This window comes from Platalea leucorodia, assembly GCF_965183815.1.
Source record: "Platalea leucorodia genome assembly, chromosome: 3".
Taxonomy (NCBI): Eukaryota; Metazoa; Chordata; class Aves; order Pelecaniformes; family Threskiornithidae; genus Platalea; species Platalea leucorodia.
In genome coordinates this window covers 44,805,722-44,831,978 of record NC_138825.1, presented here as the reverse complement: position 1 = coordinate 44,831,978, position 26,257 = coordinate 44,805,722, and the positions used below count along the sequence as shown (strand labels likewise).

The 26,257-nt window shown below is 41.1% G+C and overlaps 1 protein-coding gene across 4 annotated transcripts; it reads left to right on the top strand.

Annotated features, from left to right (window-relative positions):
* The first annotated feature begins 290 nt into the window (after positions 1 to 290).
* GGPS1 (geranylgeranyl diphosphate synthase 1) lies at positions 291 to 26,257 on the top strand. 4 transcript variants are annotated; one of them, XM_082306470.1, is made up of 4 exons: positions 291 to 446; positions 5,142 to 5,234; positions 14,441 to 14,511; positions 18,370 to 26,257. In XM_082306470.1, exons 2-4 carry the CDS (start codon positions 5,168 to 5,170, stop codon positions 19,129 to 19,131), a joined length of 900 nt encoding a protein of 299 aa, XP_082162596.1. In that variant the 5' UTR covers positions 291 to 446; positions 5,142 to 5,167; the 3' UTR covers positions 19,132 to 26,257. The 4 variants fall into 4 exon arrangements, with proteins under 4 accessions (XP_082162596.1, XP_082162597.1, XP_082162598.1 ...); XM_082306471.1 differs by lacking the exon at positions 291 to 446 and adding an exon at positions 2,554 to 2,624; XM_082306472.1 differs by lacking the exons at positions 291 to 446; positions 14,441 to 14,511 and having other exon boundaries at positions 5,146 to 5,234.

Here is a 26,257-nt window from a genome sequence, read left to right as displayed (position 1 = left end):
GCCCCGGCCCGCAGAGCCCGCCCTTCCCTCGGCCCCATTGGCCGCCGCATCGGAAATACTGACATCATTTTTCTCCACTTCTATGGAAACTGAGACTCGGCGCCGAGGGCGCTCATGGGTGACGCTGTTCCCGCTCCCCGCTCCTACCGGCTGGGGGAGCGGCTCGGCGCGGCGGCCGGACTACGCCTCCCAGGGCGCACCGCGCGCGGCCGCCGCGAGGGGCCGGGGCGCTCGCCGAATGCTAACGAGCCGAGGGGGCACGGCTGGCGCCTGCGCGGTGGGGCGCTGGTGGCGCATTTTCCCCCAAGAGGGGAAGGTGGCGCCCGCTAGAGCGGAAGGGGGCGGCGCTCCTCCCGCCGGCCGCCGCCGCTAGCGCTGCCGCTGCTGGAGCGGAGGCTGCTCGGGGGAGCGGAGCGGCTCCGGCTGGCGGCGGAGGAGGCGGCGAGGTGAGCGGCGGCGGCGGCTGCCCCTGCCCCTGCCCGGGCTGAGGCCGCCCGGGCTGAGGCCGGGCGCGCGGGCCGCCCGCCCCGCGCCGCCTGCCCGTTAGCCGGCCGTTGCTGGTGGGAGGGGTCCGGGCGGGGGAGGGGGCCGCTCCTCGGAGGAGCCGGTCCTTCCCCTCCGCGCGGGGTCGGGCGGCGAGGGCGAGCGCGGCTGCGGGGGGAGCGGGTCCCGCGGCCGCCCCGCCCAGGAGGGGCTGGCGGGCTGCCCGGAAGGGGGCCGGGAAGGGGCTGAGGGGAGGGGGGGCCGGAGCCGGCGGCCGCCGTTCGTGCTGGGCGGCGCCGCGCCGCCGCCGGGGCGGGCGGACTGAGCGCTCGGGGGCCGGGGCTGCGGCGGGCTGGCGGCGCCGCGGCGGGCGGCGCTTCCCTCCCCGGCGGCTGAGCCCGGCTGCCGGCAGCGCAGATCAGAAAATGGGGGTGGACGGCGGGTAGGGGGAGCGAGGAGTCCTCGGCTCTCGGTCTCGCTTTATCTAAAATGGCGCTGCCGAGGCTGGGCTGCTCGCCTTTGCGCTGTGGAAGCGGCTAGAGGGGCTCTGCCGCTTCCCTCGCGTTTGCGTCTCTTAGGTTGAACGGCGAAAAATGAACCCTATTTCCTTTGGTTTGACGGTGGTGTTTCGGGCGGGGGTTAGGCACCTGCAAGCAGGGTAACAACTTCATGTTCTTTGTGAAACGTGCATTTTAATCTGAGAAGCGGTTCAGAAGTAGTCGCGGTTTCTGCCGGCTCGTTTTCTGTCCTCGGGCCAGCCTGCAGCCTAGAAACCCTTCCTGCCCGTGTGCTGTCACGGCGTAGTGCGAGGACTTGGACGGCCCCGGTGTTGTTGTCTGGCTTCGGTAGCGTTCATGCCCAGTTATGTCTGGAAATCCTACTAAAATCGAAGCACGCTTCCAGCAACAGTATGTTCTTGCTGTTCCGGTGTTAGCGTTGAAATGGCAGCTATGGAAAGCTGCTTGTTTCCTTAGCTGCATCTTCGGGGAAAGTCTGTGACTGTCCTTCCACCTGTGGGAAGTTGCCTACCGTTAAGGTGAATACAAGGTTTTGGTCGGTATCAGCCTAGGAGGGGTTGTAAAGAGGACTCTGCTAATTAGAATGAGAATGTGGGCTAGGGTGACAAGTATCCTGTCCAAATTACATTTGGATTAAGAGCCTTGATAGCCTCTTTGAAACAATACACATTCACAACAGTTTCTGTGTATTCCTCGTGAAACAGACCTTCTCACTGCTACATCCCCCTATTTGAGGCTTTTTTTTTTTTAACTGGTTACAATGAAACCAGTGTCTAGGTGCACTAAATTGTGTGATGGAGCGGATTTAAGAGCTTTCTGGATGGTTCTTTTGTGCTACAACTTTCTGCTCCTTTGGTGGTTCTCTTGTTTTCTGTGTAACTGTACTGTGATTGGAGCCACTGAGATAATGATGCTTTTTAAAATACCATTTCTGCATTTAACCTGGACTATTTCAGTGATCATATTCCCCTAATTTGGAGGAGGGGGAGGATATTCTGCAGAATGGGATGGAAGGGATGGAATGAGCAGCTGTTTTACAAACTTCCAAAGTGAAGATTTTTCTTGACACATAACCTAGAATTAATGTTACTTGCATCCTTTCTAGAAAGCTCCTGGACATAGATCACAGCTTCAAGTATAGCTTTAGAGTAGCTCCAACTTACAGAAGTCCATGTCACCATTTTATTCTAGTGTCTTGTGTGTTTTCAGAGAGATCTTTACAGATAAGGTTTGTTGCAGTCTAAAAGACAGTTCTGTAGGCCCTCTGTTGCTATTGCATGGACAGTGCCCATGATAGCTGTTCTGTATGCTTATGTGGGGTTACTGAGAAATAACTGGAAAAATAACTTTGTCATGCATGAATTGAAATGCAGTGAGTCTGGGTACTGGTTTAAAAGGCAAAATGGTCTTAACTGCTGTAATCATTGAATAAACGTACATGTAATCAATTCTTGCACTTCCACTAACAAAAGGCTTTGCGTTCCCTTTCATTTATTGTTTAACTCCTAGCAATTTTACTTTTTATTAGGAGGTGCTGACTGAGATATTGTCTCTAAATGCCTTCATTGAGAAGACTTTTTTTGCAGCAGTGTAACTTCTGCAGTAAATTGGTCAGTCACCTAGGTAGGAAACCCTTAATATCAAACATTTCCCAAGTGTGTCAAATGTGATAACTTTGTGCAAAGAGCAGTAAAATTACAAGTCTCATATCATGGTATTCTTGCTTACAGACCTTTATAAGCACCTTCATTTACATATTTCTTTATCAAGTGTCCCTTTCTTTCTATAAGTTTAGGGTAGGTTCTGCTCACTGTTCTTGTTTTGGTGGGTGTATTAGGTATGTAACTGTCTGATGAATAATCAGACTGTCTCTCTTTTCCTTAGCGGAGGTTACCTATCATTTCATTTAAAGGTAGCACAGCAGTCTAGAAAAGTTTAACTATAGTGATTTAAGCTAAGTTACCATCCACTCTTTGCCTAGTAGAACTTTTTTGTCTACCTTTTATTTAAAAAAAAAAAATCTTGGCACTTGTGAAAAGTGCCTAACTAATTTTCTGCTGATAAGCAGCATTTCAGATGGACTTCTATCAGTTTTGTGCCAAAACATGCAAAGATTTATTCTGATGCTGTAATACTAGCAAATTTCAAGTTAGTTAGGGATTCTGAATATTGTCTTAGCATCCTATTGACAGGCAAGAAACCTCCTAATTCCATGAGAGGAGAGGAAGAACTTTAAGATTTACTTCTAAGCAGAAACTTTTACAGAGAAGCAATTTCAACCCTAACATCTCTTCCCAGCTCTGTTGGATAGCTAGGCACTTTCAATTCTAAACCATCCATGTGGCTTTTTGACAAATAATGGTCACAGGAGAGTTGTTAAGTTGATAGTGTCTCCTTGGATCCATCCCTACCAGCTTCTTTCTGCTTAAAACATCTGGAAGTGGACTGTGATAATCTTTTTGATTTCACTTCCTTACTGAAGTCCTTTGAGACTTATCCTTGATATGTAAGGGTACAGTTTGACAGCTGACTCTCAGTGGCAGTGCTGTCTTAAAAGCAGTTCCTATGCCTTCAGTTATATCAACAAGCTGAAAACAAAATAGGGAGTTGAGGGTGTCAAATCTGATTTAGATTACTGTGTGGCCTGATGGCTAGTTGTGCTGGCACACCATGGGATAGGAGGGAAAGGCTGTACTGCTAAGAAACAAAGCTTGCCCAAAAGGTGCAGTCTTACAAGCGTTTTTTTGGCAACTGTGTTTGCTTAAATAGCCTTTCTTGCCCCTGAAGTGCTAATACATTTGATTAGCATATGCACTGAAGCAAATAAAGGAATGGATCCAAACCTAGGCTTGGAAAATAGTTATTAATGCACATCAGTTCCCAGGTTTGGACGGCTGCAAATCCTTATGAGTATGGAGGGTGGGAATGGGAGTAGACAGGAACTGATTGAGCTGTACTGAAAGGGAAAGGTCACGAATGTTGAGGAATACCCGTTTGTCCAGGTAGCTTAAGAGGAAGCAGTGATCTTAATGCTGATCTTTTGAGTTTTTGATGGGAAAGTATTGCTGGATTATTTTGAGCAAGCGTGGAACATAGTTTATTCCACTTACGTTAGCCACTCCCCTTAATGTACCTACATTAAAAATGCATCAGTCCATACTTATAAATATCACCTTAAAATAGTTATTTTTATGGATAATTTATGTAACTATTCAGTCAAAAAAGTACATCCTTTCCAGGATGCTAGCTAAGTAGCTGAGGAATGATGCTGAAATAGCATGAGATTTTATGCTACTGCTGCAGTTCCTGTCTTAAAATGACATTAGAAGAATTGTTTTGAGCTGCTGCATCTGCAGTGCAGCAAGGAAGGCTAGAGGTGAAAGGACAGAAAAGCTACTGTAGAAAACAGTTGGAAAAAATGCAGATATAGATGACCAAAGGTATGTGAACTGAAACCTAATCAATAGAAAATTGTTGAGCTATGTAGGGAATGGATCCTAAAAGATTTATCATAAGAGTCTATGATGTATATAGTATATGGGAAAGTGTGTAAAGATGTCTGTATACTTAATCAGAGGTAAGAAAATGGTAATTCCTGTTCTGCCTTCTGAAACAGGACTGAAGAATTCTATCAGAAAGCTGAAACTAGTGTTCAGCTTGTTTAGGTTGCTTTGGTGTAAGGTATATTTTCTGCTCTTAGGCATCGCCGCTTTTGTATGGGGAAAGCATTTAGGGAGGTCTAATCAGATTTGTCATATGAGGTTTTGTATATGCTGAGTATCTTCTCTAAAGACTTACAGTGGAGCTTCGTTGTTGTGAATGCTGATGTTTTAAATACTTCTCTATCATCTAAGCTGTCTAATACATTTAAAAGAGCAAACAAAGTCTAGGAGTTAGTTTAAACTATTCATGTTTATTATTCATTAAAGGAAACTATTTAATACATATCCTTGTTTCTTTTCTAAATGACATCTGGAAAACTTCTATGCAGTGAAGGTAGTATTAACTGAAGGTGTCATGTTCAAAATTGGAGTATTTGCACCTAACCTTGAAGTCAGCTGACTTTTTATTGTATGCATCTATTTGTTTTACTTTCCTAATTTTTGATCTAAATAGTGTTAACAACACTTTCTTTAACAGTGAACTACCTCTTATGAAATAAAGAAATGGATGGGATGGATGAAACATCTAAAAGAATCCTAGAGCCATACCAGTATTTACTTCAACTACCAGGCAAGTTTCTTTGTACTGTGTTTGTTTTAAATATCAAAATTGTTTTTATAGCAACTTTTGTCTCAGGAAGTATAAGCCAAGAAGTTTATCTGTTCTTGATTTGTGTATTTAAGAGTAATTAAAAGTTTTCAATATTTTTTCCTTCCTCTTTTAGAACCGCTCTTTTTGGTGAGATTGGTACAGTAGCTCTTGGGTCTGTCTGTTGCAGTGTAAGTAGTATTTCAGTTACTCTGTTCTCCATTTGGAGTAGCTGACTGATAAGGGCAAGTACTGAAGGCTTGATCCCATACTTAAAGAACAAAACATCGCCAGCCCTGAGTTTATCTGCTTGCTGTACTGGACTCAGTGGGTTGTGTTCTCCGCACCACCACCCCCCCCCCAGTAGCCTGTTTCTCTTGTGTAATTTCTTCTCCCTGGTATGCGTAGAGCCAGGCGTTCTTATGGCCAGTTTTGACTGTCCCTGGATTTCTTCACTTGCCAGAGGATCAACTAGTCCTTGTGTGGTACCAGGTCACTAGTAACACTTCAAATGAAGCTTTCGATCTTGAACAGTACCTATTTTAGCAGAATTCAGGAGGCAGTTTGATAGAGAACTGCTATATGGATATGCCTCTCGGAAGCCTCTCTGCTGACTAAGCAGTTGGATTGTTTGCTGTGGCTTTTACTTGTACGCTTAAAGTGTAGGGAAGACCATACAAGCTATCAAAGTGACTAACTTTGTAAAAACAGTGGCAGAACTACTTTGTCATTAGAACTACTGCATGATTGCCTTCTCTCCAGCTTGTATCACATACTGGTGTAGTTAAGTAAGATCCAAAATATGGTAAATATTAAGGAAAATAATTCTGACCAAAATTAATCCGACTGGGGTAGAAGACCTTCTGTCTAGATGAGTAGCGTAATGAATCACAGGCACAGTACTAAGTGGCTTTTGCACATCTGCAACAAGACCTGTGTATCAGCAGGGTAGGTCCTGTGGGTCCTAATTCATTATACCTGTAAATAATGAATTTCGTTATTAATCTCTACAAATATCCAGGATTGTCTTATCTACATTAGTGATTTCATTTGACTTGGTAGTTAGCACTACTTGAGTTGAAAAATAAGAAAAGGAAAGAATTTGGCAGTAACATGCCTTTTTAATGCCAGAAAGTTTGTTTCTCATTTCCTCACAGTATATTCCATTTGGCTATGTTGAACTGGGTGGTGGTTTTGCTAGAGAACTGCCTTGAGAATGAGTCTACGATATTCCAGAGAGCTTTCTAAGAGCTGGTTCTGAAGAAATTTACTTTCCTCTAATACCATCTTTAGGTGTGCTTTTTGTTTGGTTAGGTTATATCACATAACAAAGGTATATTATTATAACACCTCTGCATCTTCAGCTGCTAATTATTTTTAAGGTATTGTAGGTACCAGCAAAAAAAGCTCAGCTTCCTAGTAGGAAATATACAACAGACAAAAAATGCCAAAAAAAAAATAGCTTCCATAGGCAAAAGTGCTTGACTAGTAGCTCTTCAGTTAGCTTTCATTTTAAATGATGTATCTAGGATATACACTTAACCTTCCCACCTTGACTCCTGTGGCTAAATTCCTATACTTTGTTGTTGTGAGTTCAACCCTGATTGCTCTATACTGGTGGTTTATGTAATGTTATACGTACTGGCAGTGCAAGCATTTTATATCTTATCCTGCTAAAGTATCATAAATCTGATTGTTCACTTTAACATGTTGATCTTCTGTTAATTTAGTTTACATTTTGGAGAAGGTGAGAGACAAGATACACTTCTCTATGCAGAAATGGTGGCATGATTCAAAAGGGAAGACTTCTCTTAAACTAGGCAGGTAAAAGTGGTGTACCTGTGGAAAGCTTGTACTGAGTAACAGGTGAAGCAGTGAGGGTTCATGATCATGTAGCTGGATGTTTACTGTTTTTGAAACACTGGCTTTGCCCAAAGTCAGCTATGCCAAGTACAGATCAGTAGGAGCCAGTTACTTGTGTGAACCTTGTAATCAGTATGAGCACCAATGCTTGCTGAGGGGGAAGAATTGGGCATGTGCTAGCTGTTCATAATTAGGGTGGAGCCCAAGATGCCTGAGCTAATCTAACAAGCTTTTGCTGAAAGAGGCAGTTTCATTCCATCTTTATGCTTCTGGCAGTATTCTCCTGCTTCCTTGACTTGTGCCAGTTCTCAGCTTGCTAACCAAATCATTAGGTAGTATCAATCACCTAACCTGCTAAAAACTTGCCTGGTTAATCTTCTCTTGTCTTGTTAGTGAGCTGGCACAAGGGTGGGGACAAGGAGTTGTTTCTGTGTCAGATCAGCTTGAGTTCTGAGGGGCTTTTGCAGAAAGCTTGGCTGAGTGTCAAATATGTACACTTACGGCCGTACAATGGTCCAGTTGCTTATCTTTTAAGACTAGTTAAAAAACGAACTCTCCAAATGGTTTAGTAACCTATGGGAACTTGAATGAATTTAGATACATATCAAACTTTGTTTATATAAAAAGGGATTGTGTAACAGTATTAAGGTTGTTTGGGAAAAAATAGGTGCTTGCTAATGTTGTCTGTAGTGTAAGAACACAATTTTTTGTAACTGTTAAGGATTAATCTGTCAATACAAGAGGAAGTTGATTACTCTGCTTCCCATTAATGAACTAGGACTTTAATGGTTAACAGTTTGGGGGCTAAGCTTGTCTATTTCTTTGACTTTAACAGTACTAGGATAGAGAAACTACTAGGCTTAAGGGTTTTTTTTACTATGTTGCTATTTTAACTGCTAGTATGGTAATTGATGTTTATTCCTTCACTACTAGAATTTAGTGCTTGGGAGAACATACATACTGAAACAGTAACTTTTCTTGTAAAATCTCATTGTAGTAGAACATTGCCATACTAGTTTGTAGCAGTGTTCTGCTTAATCTAGTGTTCTGTCCTTTAGTCTTGTAAACGACGTGCAATAAACAGGCTTAACTTTCACAAATTCCGATGTGGTTTGTCTCAAAAATGGCCTGATTCACACAGATGATGAATCTTTTTATCTCTAAGTGGCTGAGTTAACAGCAGTAGCTGTTTTTGCAGCACTAAAGAGTATATGGAGTTTCAGTTGCAGTAAAACCGATATGGTCAACAGCTTGCTATTGAAAGGGGGTAGATTCTGATCCCTTTCATGCCTGTGCATCTTCCCTGGCTTTTGTTTTTCAGCTTTTTCTGCTGGGTTGTTAAACTTGACTAGCTTGGTGAAGGAGTTAAGTACCACAGGGTGTGATCCCTACCACTGGCACAACTACACTTGGCACATCAGAGGCCTCAACCTGGGCCAAGTTCCTGAGGGAGGCTGCAGCTCTCCAGGTTCTGAGCTGCAGGGATGCCTGGGGGCACCCACAGGGCCAGAAGAAAGTGATTTCCCTGCCCCTAAAAGGTGTGTAGTGGTGGAAAATGTGTGTCACCAAGCAAAGGAGGAGTGGAAGGGGGTCAGCAGGCTGCACAGCATCAGAAATAACAAAAAGAGCAAGACCCTGCAGGTTCAAGAGCCTGAAACCTCCAGGTATATTGAAGGAGGGGCAGGAACAGTCTGTGCATATCAAGTTGGGAAATGAGTACTTCCACAACAGTGAAGGCTGGGAGCTGATGGCTTCTGGCACCAGGAGAAAGCTTGCTGTTCCTCGAGCAGATGTGCAATTGCCAAATAGGTTCAGTGCACTGGAAGAAGACACATGGCTGGAAGTTCTGTGTACAGCAAGGCATCAGACCAGCACCTGATGGCAGGAGCAAGTGATAGCAGTGGGGAGACTGCCTCCTGCGGGGGACAGAGGCCTCCATCTGAGCTGCTGTCTTAGGGAGGTTTGCCACTTCTGGCTAGCCCTGATCAGGGATGTTAGAGGGACTGCCAAGGTGTATTTCACCCTCGGACAACTTAACCCTGCAGCTTTTCCACTTGAGTACCAACAGGTGTAGCAAGGGGATGCCTGGAGCTTATCAAGCATGACTATGTGGCTTTTTGAAATGAGGGCCAATGACACAGGAAGCCAGGTGGCTTTTCTCTGTGATCCTCAACCCCCTTCCCCTCACCATAAGAAGAACAGACAGATCCTGCCTGTCAACAACTAGTTAGTTGCACAGCTGATCTTGATAGCAGAGGTTTGGGTCTTATGACCATGGGACTCCCTTTGTAGATCAAGGATTGCTAGAAGGAGATAGCATTTACCTATCCAAGTAAGGGCAAAAGTGTCTCTGCCAACAGGCTGAGCAATGTGGTGAGAAGGGACTTAAACTAGAAATTACAATAGAGGGGAATGACTGCCCGCAATCAAGTAAGGAAATGGTGAACTTAAAACAAAGGGTGTAGACTGATGTGGAGAAGAGACACCTTGTAATCAACAGAGCCGAGCTGAAGGCAGCCCATCCCAGGTGTATGCACTCAAACAAGGAAGTATGAACAGGTCAACATGATGGGGGAACTCTCACACTTTTTTCTGGGGAATCTGCAGGACTGGGTGCCTCTCTGAAGTGCCTCTACATAAATGCAAACAGCATGGGGAATAAACAGGAGGAGTTAGAGGTCTGCATGCAGTTGCAAGGCTGCAATTTTATTGGGGTATCTGATGTGGGATAGCTTGCACAACTGGAATGCTGCAATGGATGGATACGGACTGCCTAGGAAGGCAGTCTGGGATAGTGAGGAGTAGGACTTGTCTTTTATGTGAAAGAGCAGCTGAACTGCATGGAGCTCTGCCTTCAGTCAGATGATGAGCCTGTTGAGAGCTTATGGGTTAAGATTAGAGGGCAGATCAATAGGGGTGACACTATAGTGGGTCTTTGCTACAGATCACCTGAGCAGGAAGAAGTAGATGAGGCCTTCAGACAACTGGAAGATGCCTCATATTTACAGGCCCTGGTCCTCATGAGAGACTTCAGCTACCACAGTATCTGGTAGACAGAGCAACACAGCAGGGTACAGGCAATCCAGGAGGTTTCTGGAGTGCACTGTTGGCCACTTGCTAACACAGGTGATCAAGGAGCTGATGAAGGAAGGCATTATGCTGGACCTCACACTTGGAAACAAGGAAGAATTGGTTAGGACATGAAGACTGGGGGCAGCCGTGCCTGCAGTGACCATGGGATGGTGGCATTCAGGATCCTGAGAGGAGGGAACCAGGCAAAAATCGGGATCACAACCCTCGACTAGTTAACCCTCTTTTGAACAGGGGAGTTAAACTAGACAATTCTACAGTGATCTTAATCTGTCAAAAGTGACTGCCCAGGTTTAAAAGTGTATGGGCCTGCTCTCTTTGCTTGTCTTCCTGCAGTTCACATATGCTGGCTGTAGCGTTCTTGTAGCTGTGTGGGGAGGTCTGCTTGGGGAATGTATCCATTTAGCCCTAATCCATCAGAGGACAGAGCTGAACATGGAAGTGTACAATACAGCTGAGGTAATGTAGTAGCTTGCTCCCTCCAGAAGGGCAGTGCCCCCTTCCCCGGGCTCTCAGCATCTGCTGCTTACCCTGTATTGACTCTGGCAGACCCACTTCATAAGCTGACTCAGTACATAAAGCTGGCAGAAAGCTAACCTAGCAAAAAGCAGGCAGTTTTCTGCTGGGGTAATGAGTTGAATTAGCTTAGTGAGGCTCTAATGAGGGCTAGGTTAATAGTCCCTCTGCTCTTTCCCATGCTGTTCTAGCTCTTTTATGTACCCTCACTGTAAGTGGGGTGCTGCCCTGAGGGCATAGTTTGTGGTCACTTTAATGCAGCAAGAGTGAAGAAATACTAATCAGGAGCCTGTCTGGAGCTGGAGGTCTGTGGGTTTTGGGTCTGTACCCTGTCACAAGAACAATGAGGTTTATAGAGAGTAAGTCAGGCTGATATTTTTTTTGAGAAGCATCTCATCTGTCTAAAGAGATGGAAGGGATTGTCCTCAGTACAACATCTTTAATGTAACTTGATCTTTGTTTCAAGGATAAGGGGTTTACTTCTTATCTGTAGAAGGACTTTCATCAGAGTGAATCTATTATATTCTGAATATTTTATTTCTTGCCTTTTCCACCCAGCATTACTAAGGAGAAAAGCTTTCCATAGTTGCTGTTTGATTTGGGTAATATTGGGATCTTAAGCAGATTAAACCGAATGCATTTAGCATAACTTTGATAAAAGCTTGGTGCAGTAATATCTATTATTATAGCTCTCTACAGTAGGTAGATCTTCTAGTTTTGGAAGTTAAACCACTATATTCTTCAGTTTTACAATAGTCTGCTTAGAATAATTAACAGAGCAGTGACATGTGACAGTGAAGAAACTGGATAGTTCTGCCAGTGTTAAGTTTTACTCCTTTTAATTTTGTCCTAGTGTCCCTGGATTGTCTTGTCTAGTTTGAGGAGAGGAGAGGTGTGGCAAGGAGTGGAGGCTTCTACATCTAGACTTTTGAGACCAGTATTGGGGGGAAGGGTGAGGTTGGTCTTTTGGTATCATAGCATGGCTGTAGGCATAAAACATGCATACGGAAAATGGCTGTGCTATCACATAGACCAGGTAGGATTGACTTCACAACAAGGTAAAATAGCATTTATGTAGCAATAATGTTTCTTTAAAGGGGCTCACACAAGCAAATCTGCACCTATATAAAGGAAAGACAAATGTTTCACTATACAGGTAGTGTTTTTTCCTTGAATAGTCAGTGTCTAGACAGCCTTGCTAGTCAAGGTAGACAAGTCTAACAATTCAAATGCTGTCTGTACTAAGGAACTGAAGTGGCTAAATCCACTGTGCATGTTAATAATCAATTTAGAGTGTGTGCTAGTAGTTATGTTCCTCATGATGAGATAACACTTGTTGCTGAACATCCAGCATTCTAGGAAACATGTTCAGAAAAACAGAATTAGCTGCCTAATGTAAAAAAAAGATGTCTGCATCAATGTAACTTAGAAGTGAATGAACATCTGTAGATCAGGTACACTTCCTTAGTATTATCTCTGAATAGTTTTCTTCACGGATGTACTGAAATATTTGTTAATACTTAACTGGCAAGCCATACAGTTTGGCAGATGTTTGTAACAGTTATTGTCAATATTTTTTGAGCAATCTTTTCTCCTCAGTTAACTCATGCGATTATTTTAAAATAAAATATTGAACCTCTGATGCAGGACATTTTGTCCCTCCCTTGTGCAGTACTGGTGGTCACAAGTGTGTAGTGAGTCACATCAGGGAAGCAATGTGGCCAAAATCTGATCTAACTACATGGGGAAAAGGGGGGAGGTCTGAGTGGCTGAAGTGTTTAAAATCCTTAGTATCTGCAGGAGATGTTGTCAGAAGCAGGTCTAACTTGAATTAGTGGTGGTGCTTAGTTAATGTAAAAGGTTTTTAAACTCTTGGGCACTACTTTAATTTTTTTATTTAAATTTGAGCTCTGGTTACCTATGTTAAAACAGTGAACTTCTAAGTCAGCAAATTATTGATGGAAATAAACAGGTTTTAATAAAAAAATAATTTAGAGCTAGATATGTACTCTCCTGATAGAGAGCAAGCCTGACATGCAGAGCTTAAAATATCTGTTCTGCTATTTGAGAGGCAAAACAATCCCTCCCTCCTGCAGAAAGGTATTAGTGTTTAAAACTGAGCACAGAAAAGAAAAATGGAGAACACAAGCCAATGATAGCGTATGTCCAGGTAAGAGTGCCCTTTCACACAGGACAGAGCCAGAGGACAAAGCTGTTGGGGGGGAAAAAGAAGCACCTTTTCATTAGTCTCTTCTAATGCAAACCAAAAGATGGTGGTGATGGGAAGCAGTGGAAATCTTTGAGAACAGAGACAAAAATTGAAGGCCTTTTGAGCCAGGGAGGAAGGTTATCACCCTTGCTACAGAGCCCAAACCACAAAGCTATTGCTTACCTAGTGGTGACTTAATTAGAAAAGGAAAAATCCTCAGTCCAGTTTCTCCAGGGTGTATCAGTGCAAGTGAATCTACTCATTTTTATTATTCTGTTTTTTATGTGCTGGTCACACAGCAATAGAGAAGGCTTAGGGAGAGGTGATTCTGTGATTCCTTCAGTGCTATGGGCAAGACGGCATCATCAACATGAGGACTAATATTGCAGAATCATTAAATTATATCTCTCAGTAGATCTTGAGACGAGTAATATGGAACCCACTGTCTAGGCTGTGCTGCTTTGAAGTTTGTTTAAAACTTTTTCCAAAGGTCTTGTTGATGTGAGCTACATATGCAGAGCTGTTTGTCTAAACCTGTCTTGCAGTTATTTGAAGATCTTATACATAGGTGAGCTTCTTAAAGTTCAGAGCAGCATTGTCTCAGTGTGGGCAGGGGGTGACTTTATTTCATATTGATCATTAGTAGACACTGAATAAATATTTGTACATGACTTCTAGCAATTTATTAAAGAAAGCTAGCATCAATAATTTATAGGCACATAGGTTAACTTCTATTAAAATTAACTCCATGTAAAATGTATCCGGATTGAACAGTAGTGCTTATTTTAACACTAAACTTGGACTTTTGATCTGGTCTTTCTTATGAAACAGGGCAATTGCTTGGCTCCACCAAACTAGATTTAGCCAAAGCAGAAGAAATGCTGTTATTCATAGGTAGACTACTTGGGTATAAGATAAATGTCTGAATTCTTGGAAAGTTCTATTCTGTTCAGAATGTTCTGTTCAGATTTTGGTTTAGAGTTATTTAGGAAGTATGTCAAATGTCACTTTCCTGTTTTATAAATTGTCAGTAGCAAGCAAAGAGTATTACAGGAGAAAGACCTAAAAACAGAAGTAGATATTCAACAATTATCCATATCTTCAACTAGGAATGAATCATAATTGAAACTTCTTAGTCTGTTACATACACAAAATCAACATGCCTGGCAAACTAGGGCTTACTTTTAGAAGTAGTAAGCTGATCTGTACAGGTTACCAGCATACTCAGGGTCACTTACTAATAAAGCTGCCAAAACTAAATACAGTAACTGGTAAATATGTGCTTTGCATATTACTGTGAAATGTTTAAAACTGAAGTTGCTGATAATTGTGATTTTTATACAATGAGGAAACAAGCTATGCACTTAATTATGATACATTTTCTGCTTTCAAGTGATCACACTGATCAGCTTACTGGTCTCAAATCAGCTATAGTTGTTAAGACAAACTGTTGTCCCTAATAATGAACTTTGTCATTTTTTTATAAATGCCTATAATATTTTTATTGTAGGTAAGCAAGTGAGAACCAAACTGTCACAGGCCTTTAATCACTGGCTGAATGTTCCAGAAGATAAAATACAGGTACTGGCTGATTATTTTTAAAGGGCTGTTACTTTTCTTCCAAGACTACTAACAACAGATGATTCTCTTACATAGCATAAATGATTGGAAATCTTAAATGCATTAGGTTCTGAATATATTAAAGTAAACTTTCAGGAAAACAACTTTAGTGCAAAGCTTTGACTGTGATGTAACACTAAAGAAATTACTTCCGTGACTTGTCTTATGTAGAATAGTTACTTCTTTCCAAGTGTGCTCAACCTTCTAAGTTACAGATAAGCAGCTACCATTGTTACCCACTTAACATAACTCAGTTATTAACACTGAGTTTTCAATGATTTATGAAAGAAGCTGGACAGTTACTTTGTAAACTAAACAAATATAGTGGTTGAAAATAAAATCTTATAATTTTGATACAAGAATATCAAAGACAACAGTTAAATCAACTTTATAAACCACTCCTTGTTCTGGACCTAAAACTGTGGTGATCTTATACAGTCTAGAGTCCTTATTCCCTCATGAGAAGCATTAGACTAGGAATTCTCCTTTCCTTTTGCTTTTCTGTTGGACAAATCTGTGCAAGATGTATGGCTGTGTACTTAAACACTGTGGCTTGTCAAATGAAAAATTATCCTCTTGGTTAGACTACAGTTTTGCCAAGCTGCATATTGAGGGTACAGAAGATGCTCTGCATCCAAGACAATATAAAGAATTAAAATAATCAGTTATGGTTTTTGACTCTTACCCAGCTGGTCCCTTGTTAATTTAATTAATTGTAGGCAGAAGTGCCTTTAGAGTTTGTGAAGGAATCCTCTTTAGGGTGGCTTCATAGTCCTCAAGTAGCAAAATGGTGTAAGCGATTTAAACAATGAAGGAAGAGGCTGTATTCATCTAGTAACTCTTTTCTATTTTCCAGCCTGTCTATATAACTTTTTAGCCAGACTTATTCTGGCTTCCAGCTAGACACTTCTTACCCTTTGTGCTCAGCTACATATCCAAATAAAATTTATTATATAGTAACCTGTGTATTATATGTGTGGGTTTAGTCTAATATTATAGATTAGAATTCAAACTGGAAGAAGCCTCTGGAAGTTACCTCGGACAACCCCTACTCAAAGCAGGGCTTGCTCTGTAGCTACTTTAGGCTTCTGAGGGCCTTGCTGAGTTTTGAAAACCTGAGGATGTAGATTCTGCAGCCTCTCTGGGCCTGTCTTCACATGCTGAACTCCTTCCACGACAACAAACTCTTCCATTCTGTCCAGTTGGGATTTCTTATGCTGCAGTCTGACTGTTGCTTCTTGCCCTTTTGCTGAACACTCATGACAGTACAGGTCCATCTTCTCTCATGTACTATAGTAAACTAAAGCTGCAGTGCCTCTGTGTGAACAGAAGTTACCAGTTCTACTTGTCACTTTTAAACTGATAATAATGTAATCATTACTGAAAACTTAGACCACTTGTTTGAGTTATCTTTATGAAGAAAACTGAAGCTTTAATGTTTCCTTTACCACTTAAGCTGTTTGTGATGGAACTTTATTTTTATTCTTCAGGTCATTTGAGGACAAAAACAAGACCCTGTTATCTTTTAATCTGCATCCTGCCACAATTATTACTGCTTTTGTGCATACTTGTACTAATTTTAATAACTTAGTTGTTGAGGTCTGCAGGACCACCTCTAGTCATCTTCTTGACATCTCTCATAATCTTCTTAAGACGTTCCAGTTGTCTAGCAGCCTGATTCCCTTCCAGCTGTTTGTATTTCTTTTGTTAAAAATCCGAATTCTGGCATTCCTTATAGGACATTTTTACCTTAGATAATTTCTCTTCATGTAGTTTATTTAGATGAATAAGTTGAGGATACTGTTCCTTGGTAGTTGATTTTACTATTGGCTGCCACCATTTCACTTTTTTCCTAGCCGAGTGGTCTCATTTTTTCCCACTTACTGCATCTCTAGTACTCATGTGATGCTGCACTGAGATGCTTCAGCTTGCTGAATTTAGAGAACAATGGGTTTGTCAGATGAACTTTCTTCTAAGAAGGTGCTGAAATGGCCTATACAGGGCCAAGCAAATTTTAAAGCCATTGCAGGTAAGGAGGCAGAAATCTGTGTGTTGGAGTGATAGTGCAGCAGCCACTGATTCAGTAGGCTTAGCTTGTAAGAAAGCATAACACTCTGTACTGGTTCTTCAGCTTTCGTTATGAAGAGCAGTCTTTTCATTTCCTCAGGCTACTTCCTGATGTCTTCGAAAATAAGCTTTTCCTGCTGTCTGCACTTTTTCGCTCCTTACTTTCAACTTTGAAGCATTTTTGACACTGTCTTAAGTTCACAAGATAACAATTCAAACACACAGAGTCATGAAGCACTATTTCAATTAAACCTTAAATGTCTAGAAGTTGCAAAAGTTCATGAAACTGACAGTAATATGAAATAGGCTAGCAAGAGAAGTGCTAGAATAGGCTTATCCAAGGAATTCACAGAATACAGGGAAACTTTCCTGATAGTACTGAGAATGACTTAATGGACTAAAAGAATATTCAGACAAATAGGTATGCAAAGTTGCTTTCAGTAAGTAGTCTGTCTTCTGATTTAATGGGCAACAATGTATCTTTACAGGTCAAAGTAGGTGTCACTTCTGACTGGTAGATGGGTCATTAGTGCTTCTTAAGTAGGTTGTTCTTGCAGTCATATCTTGGACAAACAATCAGATTGCTGGGGTTTGGGTTTTAATCTTTGGGGCAGTAGTCACTTAACACTAGGTGACTTGTTGCTCAAGAAAATGCTTGCAGTGAAGTCCCTCTTACTTTTTCCTACAGCACCCACCAAATAGGACCATACTAGGTACTTGCCACTATTTAATGGTGGCCTTAGTATTTTTTAAAAGCAGTTGTTTTGATGAATGTTGACTGAGTGCAATGTTTGTAGCTAGCAAGTGTAATTGGTTCATTAGCTTTAAAATCATATCTTAATCAGGTGTGTTTTGCAGTGAGTTTATACAGTGTGCAGTTTTACATGCCTAAATTTATTTCCATTTAAGCAGGTGCTGAATATACCTGTTCCTTGCATAGCAGCTGTGCAATAAAACCAGTATACAGCGTTGAAACTCTTCGTTTCTTGTTGAATTGTCCTGCTTTGGAATTGTTAAGGTTCACTTTCAGTCAAATGTAGTCAGCTGCAAGCTTGATGTTCTGAACAGCTTATTGCATACCTCAGGTGGTCTATGATATTGGTCTACCTAGTAACAAACAGTAAGTGTGTAGGAAGCTTCACAAAAGAAGCTGTAGCTGTTGCCTTTCTGCCAAGAATTTTCCTAGTGATGTTTCAGAGAGACTAGTCTGTCCTTTAAGAGCTCAGTACTGAAGGTAACCACACAAAGTGTGGGGAAAGAAAGATGAACCCTCTCCACTTACCAAAACAAGGTTTAAGAGACACATGTGTTAATGGATGATACCTGACACTCTCAAGAACTGACTTTGGGAGATCTCAGGTTAGTAAATCTAAACTTGTCACAACGTTGTGTTGCTTTTCTTTTCCTCTGTTCATGTTTCTAAGTTACTGCATGACTCCTAGTCAATGGCATATTTTAGAACTGTAGCAACAATGAAGAGGAGTATGCAAGTGGAAACATTTCAGAGAGTAAGTTCACTTTGAATCTGAAAACATTACACAAAAGACAGACCACATGATCCAGGACTTACAGCAAACTGGCTGATGAAGAGAATCAGAAATCTGTACTAATAGTAAAAGCAAGTGGTCTAAAGAGGAACCTCAGTGATAGAGAATATCATTCTTTAAAACCTTATCCATTTTAAATAGGGTCTTGCAAAACTGGAGGTTAAATCACAGTGGGAGACTTAATAATTTTTTCTTCTTGTAATAGGTTATCATTGAAGTGACAGAGATGTTGCACAATGCAAGTCTACTTGTGGATGATATTGAAGATAACTCAAAGCTACGACGGGGCTTTCCAGTGGCACATAGTATCTATGGAATTCCATCTGTAATCAACTGTGCTAATTATGTGTATTTCCTTGGCTTAGAGAAGGTTTTAACCCTTGATCATCCAGATGCTGTTAAAGTTTTTACCCGTCAACTTCTGGAGCTCCACAAAGGTCAAGGCTTGGATATTTACTGGAGGGACACTTACACCTGTCCTACGGAAGCTGAATATAAAGCTATGGTACTGCAAAAGACAGGTGGTCTCTTTGGATTAGCTGTAGGCCTCATGCAGCTGTTCTCAAGTTATAAAAAAGACTTAAAGCCACTTCTTAACACACTTGGCCTCTTCTTCCAAATAAGAGATGACTATGCCAACTTGCACTCCAAAGAATATAGTGAAAACAAGAGTTTTTGTGAAGACTTAACTGAGGGCAAGTTCTCATTCCCAACCATTCATGCAATTTGGTCAAGACCTGAAAGTACTCAGGTGCAAAACATTTTACGTCAAAGGACGGAGAACATAGATATAAAAAAATACTGTGTACATTACCTTGAAAACGTGGGTTCCTTTGAGTACACCCGGAATACGTTGAAAGAGCTTGAATCTGAAGCCTATAAACAAATTGAATCACTTGGGGGAAACCCTGAGCTTGTAGCACTAGTTGAACAGCTGAGCAAAATGTTCAAAGAAACTGAAAATTAAAAATTTCACTTCTGGGGATGGATTAGAACTTTTTAAAATGGGAAAATAACCAGACTATCTAAGAGGTGTGATAATCAGTCTCACTTAAAACTTTCTCTTGTAGCCATGTTACAGAAATTACTGTTAAAAACAATTTGTCACTGAGTATTGAAATATATACCCTCTTATCTATACAGTCTTGACTAACTGCTTACAGATGGCTTTGTTAAAGTGGATGTACTGGAACTGAAACAAGTTTTGAATCTAAATGTGATCATCTTTACACAATCATCAGCTTTATCTCATATCTATAAGCAGGCTACTGTAGGTTTCTGGCTGAAATTCTGTGTTAAATTAAATTGGATTAACCTGAGTGTATTGTGCGTTCTCAGACAATGCTCTAATAAACCAAACTGTACAATGTTTAACAAAAGAAGGTATTTGCAACCACAATGCACATAGAACTGTTGTGTGATATTTCTAAGTTAGACTTGTGAAGATCAGATGGATCAGCATGCCAAGTTCTAAAGTGAATATTCTATCCAGCTTCTGGGCATATTTTCAGGAGAATGTGAATTATGAAAGATAGTAAATAAGACTAATGTGTAGTCTGAAATTGTAGCTTTATAAAGATTGCTAAGTACCTTAGAGAAAAGATTCCATTGCATCAGCAAAGCATAAATTTGCTGCTGATTCCAGCTCTGCAGTGAATAATTTTGATCACGTGGTTTTAGATTTTTAAACTGTCAAATATTTCGTAGCCAGGGACTTAAATCTGTGCATTAGAGCTCATACATGTAACTGTAAATAGCAACACAGTAAGCTGCTACCAGAAATGGGATGGGATTCAGGTAACTTTAGGACACCATAACTGGTGCAGGTCTCCTTAATCTCTATTTGTAATTGGGAGGGGCTTCTCCAGGAGTTGATTTGTAATTCATACTGCATTCCTGTTCTGAATTGCTATCTGGAGGCATGTTATAGGTCTCTCCAAAGAGACAGGTTCTGTAGTTTTTTTGCTAAAACAAAGTACAGCATCTTGTTCTACAAGCTATAATACCACTTCAGTTTTGTTAATTGCTTAAATAGTGCTTTAAAATTATGTACACAGACATGCTGAAATAGAACTGGAACTGAGAGCTAGATTGAGGGGGGGAGGGCTGATAAGTGACAAAACCCTCTGCTCATCTGTATATAAATAGATATATATAAAGGTGAACAAAACCTAAGCAGAGATGTTTGTTTTTTCTTGGCTGGGCTGGCTTTAATCAGGGTCAGTTCCCTTAGCCTTCACAGCCACATAAAGCTTTGCTTTGGTGTAGGGAGGTAATGGTTTGGATCAAAGGCAGGACTGGTGCTATCAGCGGTCACGTTAGCTCAAGCGTACTCTGAAAAGAAATGGCCAGAGGTACTTGGTTTTTGACATTTACTGTACCTGGAAAGCAGGGAGAGTCATGCTCTCAACCCACTGAGAAAACTGACTGAAGAAGGTTGCTGTAATGTCTTCCCTAGGCAGCCTTAAGATTCTTCTGAAAGTGATCAAGCATGAAAGAATTCAGGATGACTGCTTTCTGTCGGAGACATTCTGTAGTTATGGATGATAGCCTATCCCCTTTATCTGCATGCTGAGGAGGAATCTTTGTCTGCTCTGTGATTAGGCACCGAATAATAGCCTTGTCACTGAATGGACCTGGTTGCCAGGACTGAATAGCTTAAAGTTGGTGAAAGGTGTCATCTTTAATGTTAATGACGGTGAATTGTAATTCCTTTTTTATAACTTGCAGTGCTTAGTAGTAAGCCTGTAAATTTTTAATGATGTATGAGGAAATACTCTCTGCAGCAAAGTACAGTGTTTATTTTGTGCCATGTCTTGGGAGTTTCTAAGCACTGTTGCAGCTGATGCTGAATGGGGGAGAGCACTGGAAAAACTAGTGTTGTCAGGAGAATTACTGTAAAAGATATCCTTGTGCCTATTAGGATATTATAACCAACATATACAATGCAAAGTGCACTTAGTGCCATTTCATGTTTGCTCAGTTGCTGGATGTAAACAGTTTTGTGTAGTCAAACTTCCCTAATGAGGCAGCTTTTGTTGTTTTTGTATAAAACTTCTCTACCATATGAGACTTCTGCTATGTTGTCACTTCTTTGGTTCATTCTGGCAGCTCACCCCAGTATATATTCTAATACCATATCTTGTAGAACATGCCTCCATTAACTTAGGAGAAAGTACTTGGGAAGTTATCCAGCTGCAGGCCCTTTAAACCACAAATGGGTAAGGAGGGAAAAGTATCCCGGGAAAAGAAAGCTGGACCAACAAGAAACCATACGGCTCTGTCTTACTCTTCTGCCTTCAAGGCTTTTGATACCAGTATTCAAAGCATACCCTGAAGGTATATCTTAAAAGGCCCAGAAGCAGAGTATCGTCGCTCTTCACTTTAGCTAGGATGAACTGAGGTCTCTGAGGGTTTTTCTTGATGTATTCAGGAGTTGGAAGAGGCTGGGATCTTTTCCCTTCATCTGTTAAGCAGGTAGAGCATCTTCAGGTATTAAGTGTCAGCAGTGATGATGCTCCATAGTCAAGGTAGATTTTATATTTGGTGCCATAAGATGAGAGTGTGCATCATCATCAGTATTCTCCAATATTGGCTGTGGTACAAGCTCCTGGTGTTAAACCATGTTAGGAGAATCACTTCCTTAAAGCAGCATGAGAGTTCTTGTGGCTGCAGAATTAGTTTAGTTGTTTAAAGTGCTGCTCCATGTTGCTGTGCCTCCCACAACACAGGGAGTAGGATTTTTTCCTCATCTTCACAAGAGATGCGTTGCTGTGGAATGGAAATCTGAGTTGCAAGTGGAAATGCCTATGGGGAAATACAGGGGATGTTGGTTTCAATGTCAGTCCCTTTGGGCCAGAACTGTTCCCCTTATTATCTCCCTACCATTGCCAACAAGTTGTACTTTGATCAGGTTACCGGTGCGTTTCTTGGGGGTTTAGCTCTTGCAGTGCATATAAAGAGAAATGCAAATACTAGCATTTCCCCCACCTCAATCTGTTTTCCGATTGTGTGCTTGCTTGGGTGTAAATGAATGCTGTCACCTGTCTTTGAGTGGCCAGCCATTGGATGGGACATCTGTCTCTGCTTCTTCAAAGGCTGATGTTATCCACATCAGTTATAGTGAAAATTGCATCATTTCAGGACCTTCCTGAGGAGATGGCTTGTCTTCCACCTCTCCGTTTGAGCTCAGGCTGTTCAGGTACCCACTAAGAGCAACTCTGTATGTATCAGCCCGTTGTTGATACAAACGGCCTAAAAATGTTCATGGCAGTGGGAAAGTGTCTGTTGATACTTCTTTATGCCTTTAACTTTATGGTTGATTTTGCTAATTATGAAATATCTAAATGCCTCTGTGTGCTATGGAAATTTCCTTTATTAATGGCTTCTTTCCCCAGTTACTGTTAAAGTGCTAACATGGTATAAAAACATGGGATTTGTGTATTTTTTTTTTCACCTTATATAAAACTGTTTTGAACACTAATGTGTCTTTAGCACTGAATTGGGCCAGGCTTTTATTCATGTGCAAGAGCTATATAGGTGTCTATTGCTCTTCTTTGTTGTGTCTTAATCTTATTTTATATTTCAGGTTTGATATTTACTGTGTTCTTTGTGTTATTTGCTCAGTACTTTCATGGTAATTCTTCTCTTTTCTCAGCTATATTTCTATTCTGCTACTAATACCATAGCACACACAATACCATTAAACTCATTTTTGATCCTGGACAAACAAAATAGTCTGGGTCTGCTTTTGAAACATTAAATCTTGGCTCATCGTATGCCTTCACAAAAGTAATCCAAGATTTTCTGCAATCTGGAAATGTCAGAAACTTTTTCGAAGAAGCTAAAGCCTCTAACATTTTACATTGTTCTAAATTATTTTTGTCCCATATAGCTTGAGCTCTTTTCCCTCTGCTACTCATTTGCTTTCAACACCTATTTTGCTTTGGTGGTAATGCCCCTTAGACCTTTCTGTGAAACAGCTTAGAATCATAGAATCATTAGGGTTGGAAAAGACCCTTAAGATCATCGAGTCCAACCATTAACCTATCACTGCCAAGTCCACCACTAAACCGTGTCCCCAAGCACCACGTCCACCCGTCCTTTAAATACCTCCAGGGATGGAGACTCAACCACTTCCCTGGGCAGCCTGTGCCAGTGCCTGACTGCCCTTTCAGTGAAGAAGTTTTTCCTAATATCCAACCTAAACCTCCCCTGGCGCAGCTTGAGGCCGTTTCCTCTCATCCTATCGCTTGTTACTAGGGAGGAGAAACCGACCCCCACCTCACAACAACCTCCTTTCAGGTAGTTGTAGAGAGTGAGTTGTACTTAACTTGCTAGCCCTGGGGGAGAGGAGTTAATTTTTGTCTGGGTTAATGAATTATCCCACTCAACAAGAGCTTGATGAATGTCAGAGCTGGCAGGTGGACAAAGGCAAGAGCAGAGCCAGGGAAAGGATTTGAGAGAATAAAAAAAAAACATTTTAGGCTCCTGAGGCTGCCTCATGTAATTTCACCTCATTTTACAGCATCTTCTTCACTTTGTTAGGAAAGGTGAAAGAGCATGGTTAGCTTCCCTGAGCTTCCCTTCTTGCTTTCCAAATAGAATGTAAGAGAGATTAAAGTTAAAATTATTTATTCTGATAGTTATTTATGTAAAATTGCATATATCATCTTTAGGCTTTGGTTAAAGTTACAGATAAAACAGAGTACATTGTTTCATTACTGTATTTTTCTTTAAGTTTTTCTATTCTTGAAGCCAGGGAAACATAATCTGCTATGTGCCTACTTGATTTGACTGTTACCTCATGTTAACATCCTTCCTGAATAACTTTTATCGTAGCTGAGCACCAGCGTTCACCTTTTCTGCAGCATTTTTTTTTTATTACTTTAGAAGGCACCTTTGTGAGGTGTGGCTAGGAGTAATCCATGATTCATTAATTCACTTTCATTCAAGCGTATCTGCAAAATTTATCGTAAAGATGCAGGTTAAACCATGGGAATCCTGATAGGATTCCTCACCTGTGTGCCCTAGGGAACAAATAGGTTCTCACTTAACTCATTGAAAAAGCATTTACCCAGCATCTCTGTTTACTACAGCGTAGAGAACTGTGGGAGATACCTCAAGGAGTCCTAACACGATGCTCCCAGGGAGAGCACTGCAAAACCTGACATGAATTTGTGTGGAAGACTAACTCTGATGTGAAGGGAAATCATAGATAATTTTCTGCTTTTGAACTCCAAAACAATCCATGAAAATACTCTCTACTCTCTTGGTATATGAGTTATATGCTGTCAATAAGCAGTTGCATCTTCTCTTGATCACCATAGCTTATTTTCACTTTCTTCGAAATGTTTCAGTTGGAGCATATGGTATAAGTTACTTAATCACTCAGTAAAGTAATTATTGAAGTTTGTAAAAAGGAAAAACAGTAAATGCATAGATTTTTGGTTAAGCTGTTTTGAAATACACAAAAACTGGCCTGTTCGCTTGATGTAATCTAGTATATGTTATTCTGCAGTGAACTTCCGTTAGCTGAGAGAGGCATAACAACTTTTCACCAACTTAAGTTATTAAAAGCAGGCTGACACCAAGGCCATGTGAAAAAAATGAAAAGCAAGAAAAAATAAAAGTGGTTGCAAGGAAAGAAACATGAAGTTCTTTAAAAATGGCAGAGTTAATACATGAGACATGGAACTAACTCCTACAGTTTTTCTGTGGCTTTAACTGAAGAACCTATTGCTACTTATGCTCTCTTCTTTTTGGGGGTGGGATGGGGTGTACAGGTCAAAGTAAAAACCATATGGAGGACTTGTCATTGCTATTCCCAGAAATGTAAAAACTGTGCTATAAACCTAATCTCTTATATTTTACACCACCCAAAATGAATGTTCAATATATTCTGAAGTTAAATCCTTTTTCACTTAGGAGCTTATAAAATGCAGAAGTTGCAATTCTAGGTAACGAGGTGAAAATGTTAAATTGGTCTAGTTGTTTTATTGGCATTGGGACTGTCCTGTTTCTTGTCGAGTACATTAGACGAACTATAGCTATTTGTTGATTACGGTGCTAAAACAGAAGAAACAAGAAATGCAAAGAAACAGAAAGAATAAACAGTAAGTAAGTTATGCTATTCTCATTATCATTTTAGAAATACTAAATACATAAATTCAACAACATGCATGTAGATTCTGAGAATGGCTGAAGTACCTATTAAACGTGCTGCTGGGGTCAGAAATACAGCGAAAAGTATTTTCTTGTTTTCAACACCTTTCGTGACACGCAGTCAAAGTGGAGCATGCTCTCAGGTTTGTACTCAGGAACGGTGAATGAGTCAGAAAAGGAGAGCAAGAGGGCTTACTGCCGTGTTTCTGCTGTCATACTTTTACTACTCTGTAGCTTCACGTCATTCAAAGCTGGAACAGATCGTTGGAAGGGTGCCCTCTGCGGGAGATGAATGGGCTCAGGAACCCAGGCGAGACAGCAGCACCACCAAAGATGTGGAAGAAGGACTAGGATATCTGGGTTTTTTTCCAAAGACTTTTCTTTTTCCTAAGAAAACACATTACCTTTGGCAAAGGAAGACTCTAAGGTAAAGGCACAGAGATCTTCACTGGAAGGCCCCTTTGGGGAGCAGCTGCTTTATGCCGGGCAGTAAAGCACGCCCTCAAAGCTGTGGCTTGAAGATGCAAGCCATCGGCGTGCCAGAGAATTTGGTATTACCCAGTTTGCTTTGATTGGAATATACTAGTGTTACCAAATACCTGTACTTGATTCATCAGAGATGAACAAATGTGGAAAATGTCAACTAGGATGCTTTGATTTTATAACCACAGAACTGTGTGAAAGCTATTAGACCTTGTCATACCTGTCTCTATGAAACTGAAGAGCTTTTACTAAATTTCTGTTCCCCAGCAATTGCTACTTAAAGAATACAGTCAATTCTTTCAGGTTTTGCTGTTAATCTACACACGTTGGACACCTTGATTCCTTTTTTATGAGTTCTGTTCTCTAATTGTTATGGCTCTTCTCTGGATCCTCTTCCAGTTAATTATTTTTCTCAAATAGTGGATGTTGAAATAAACGCAGCAACA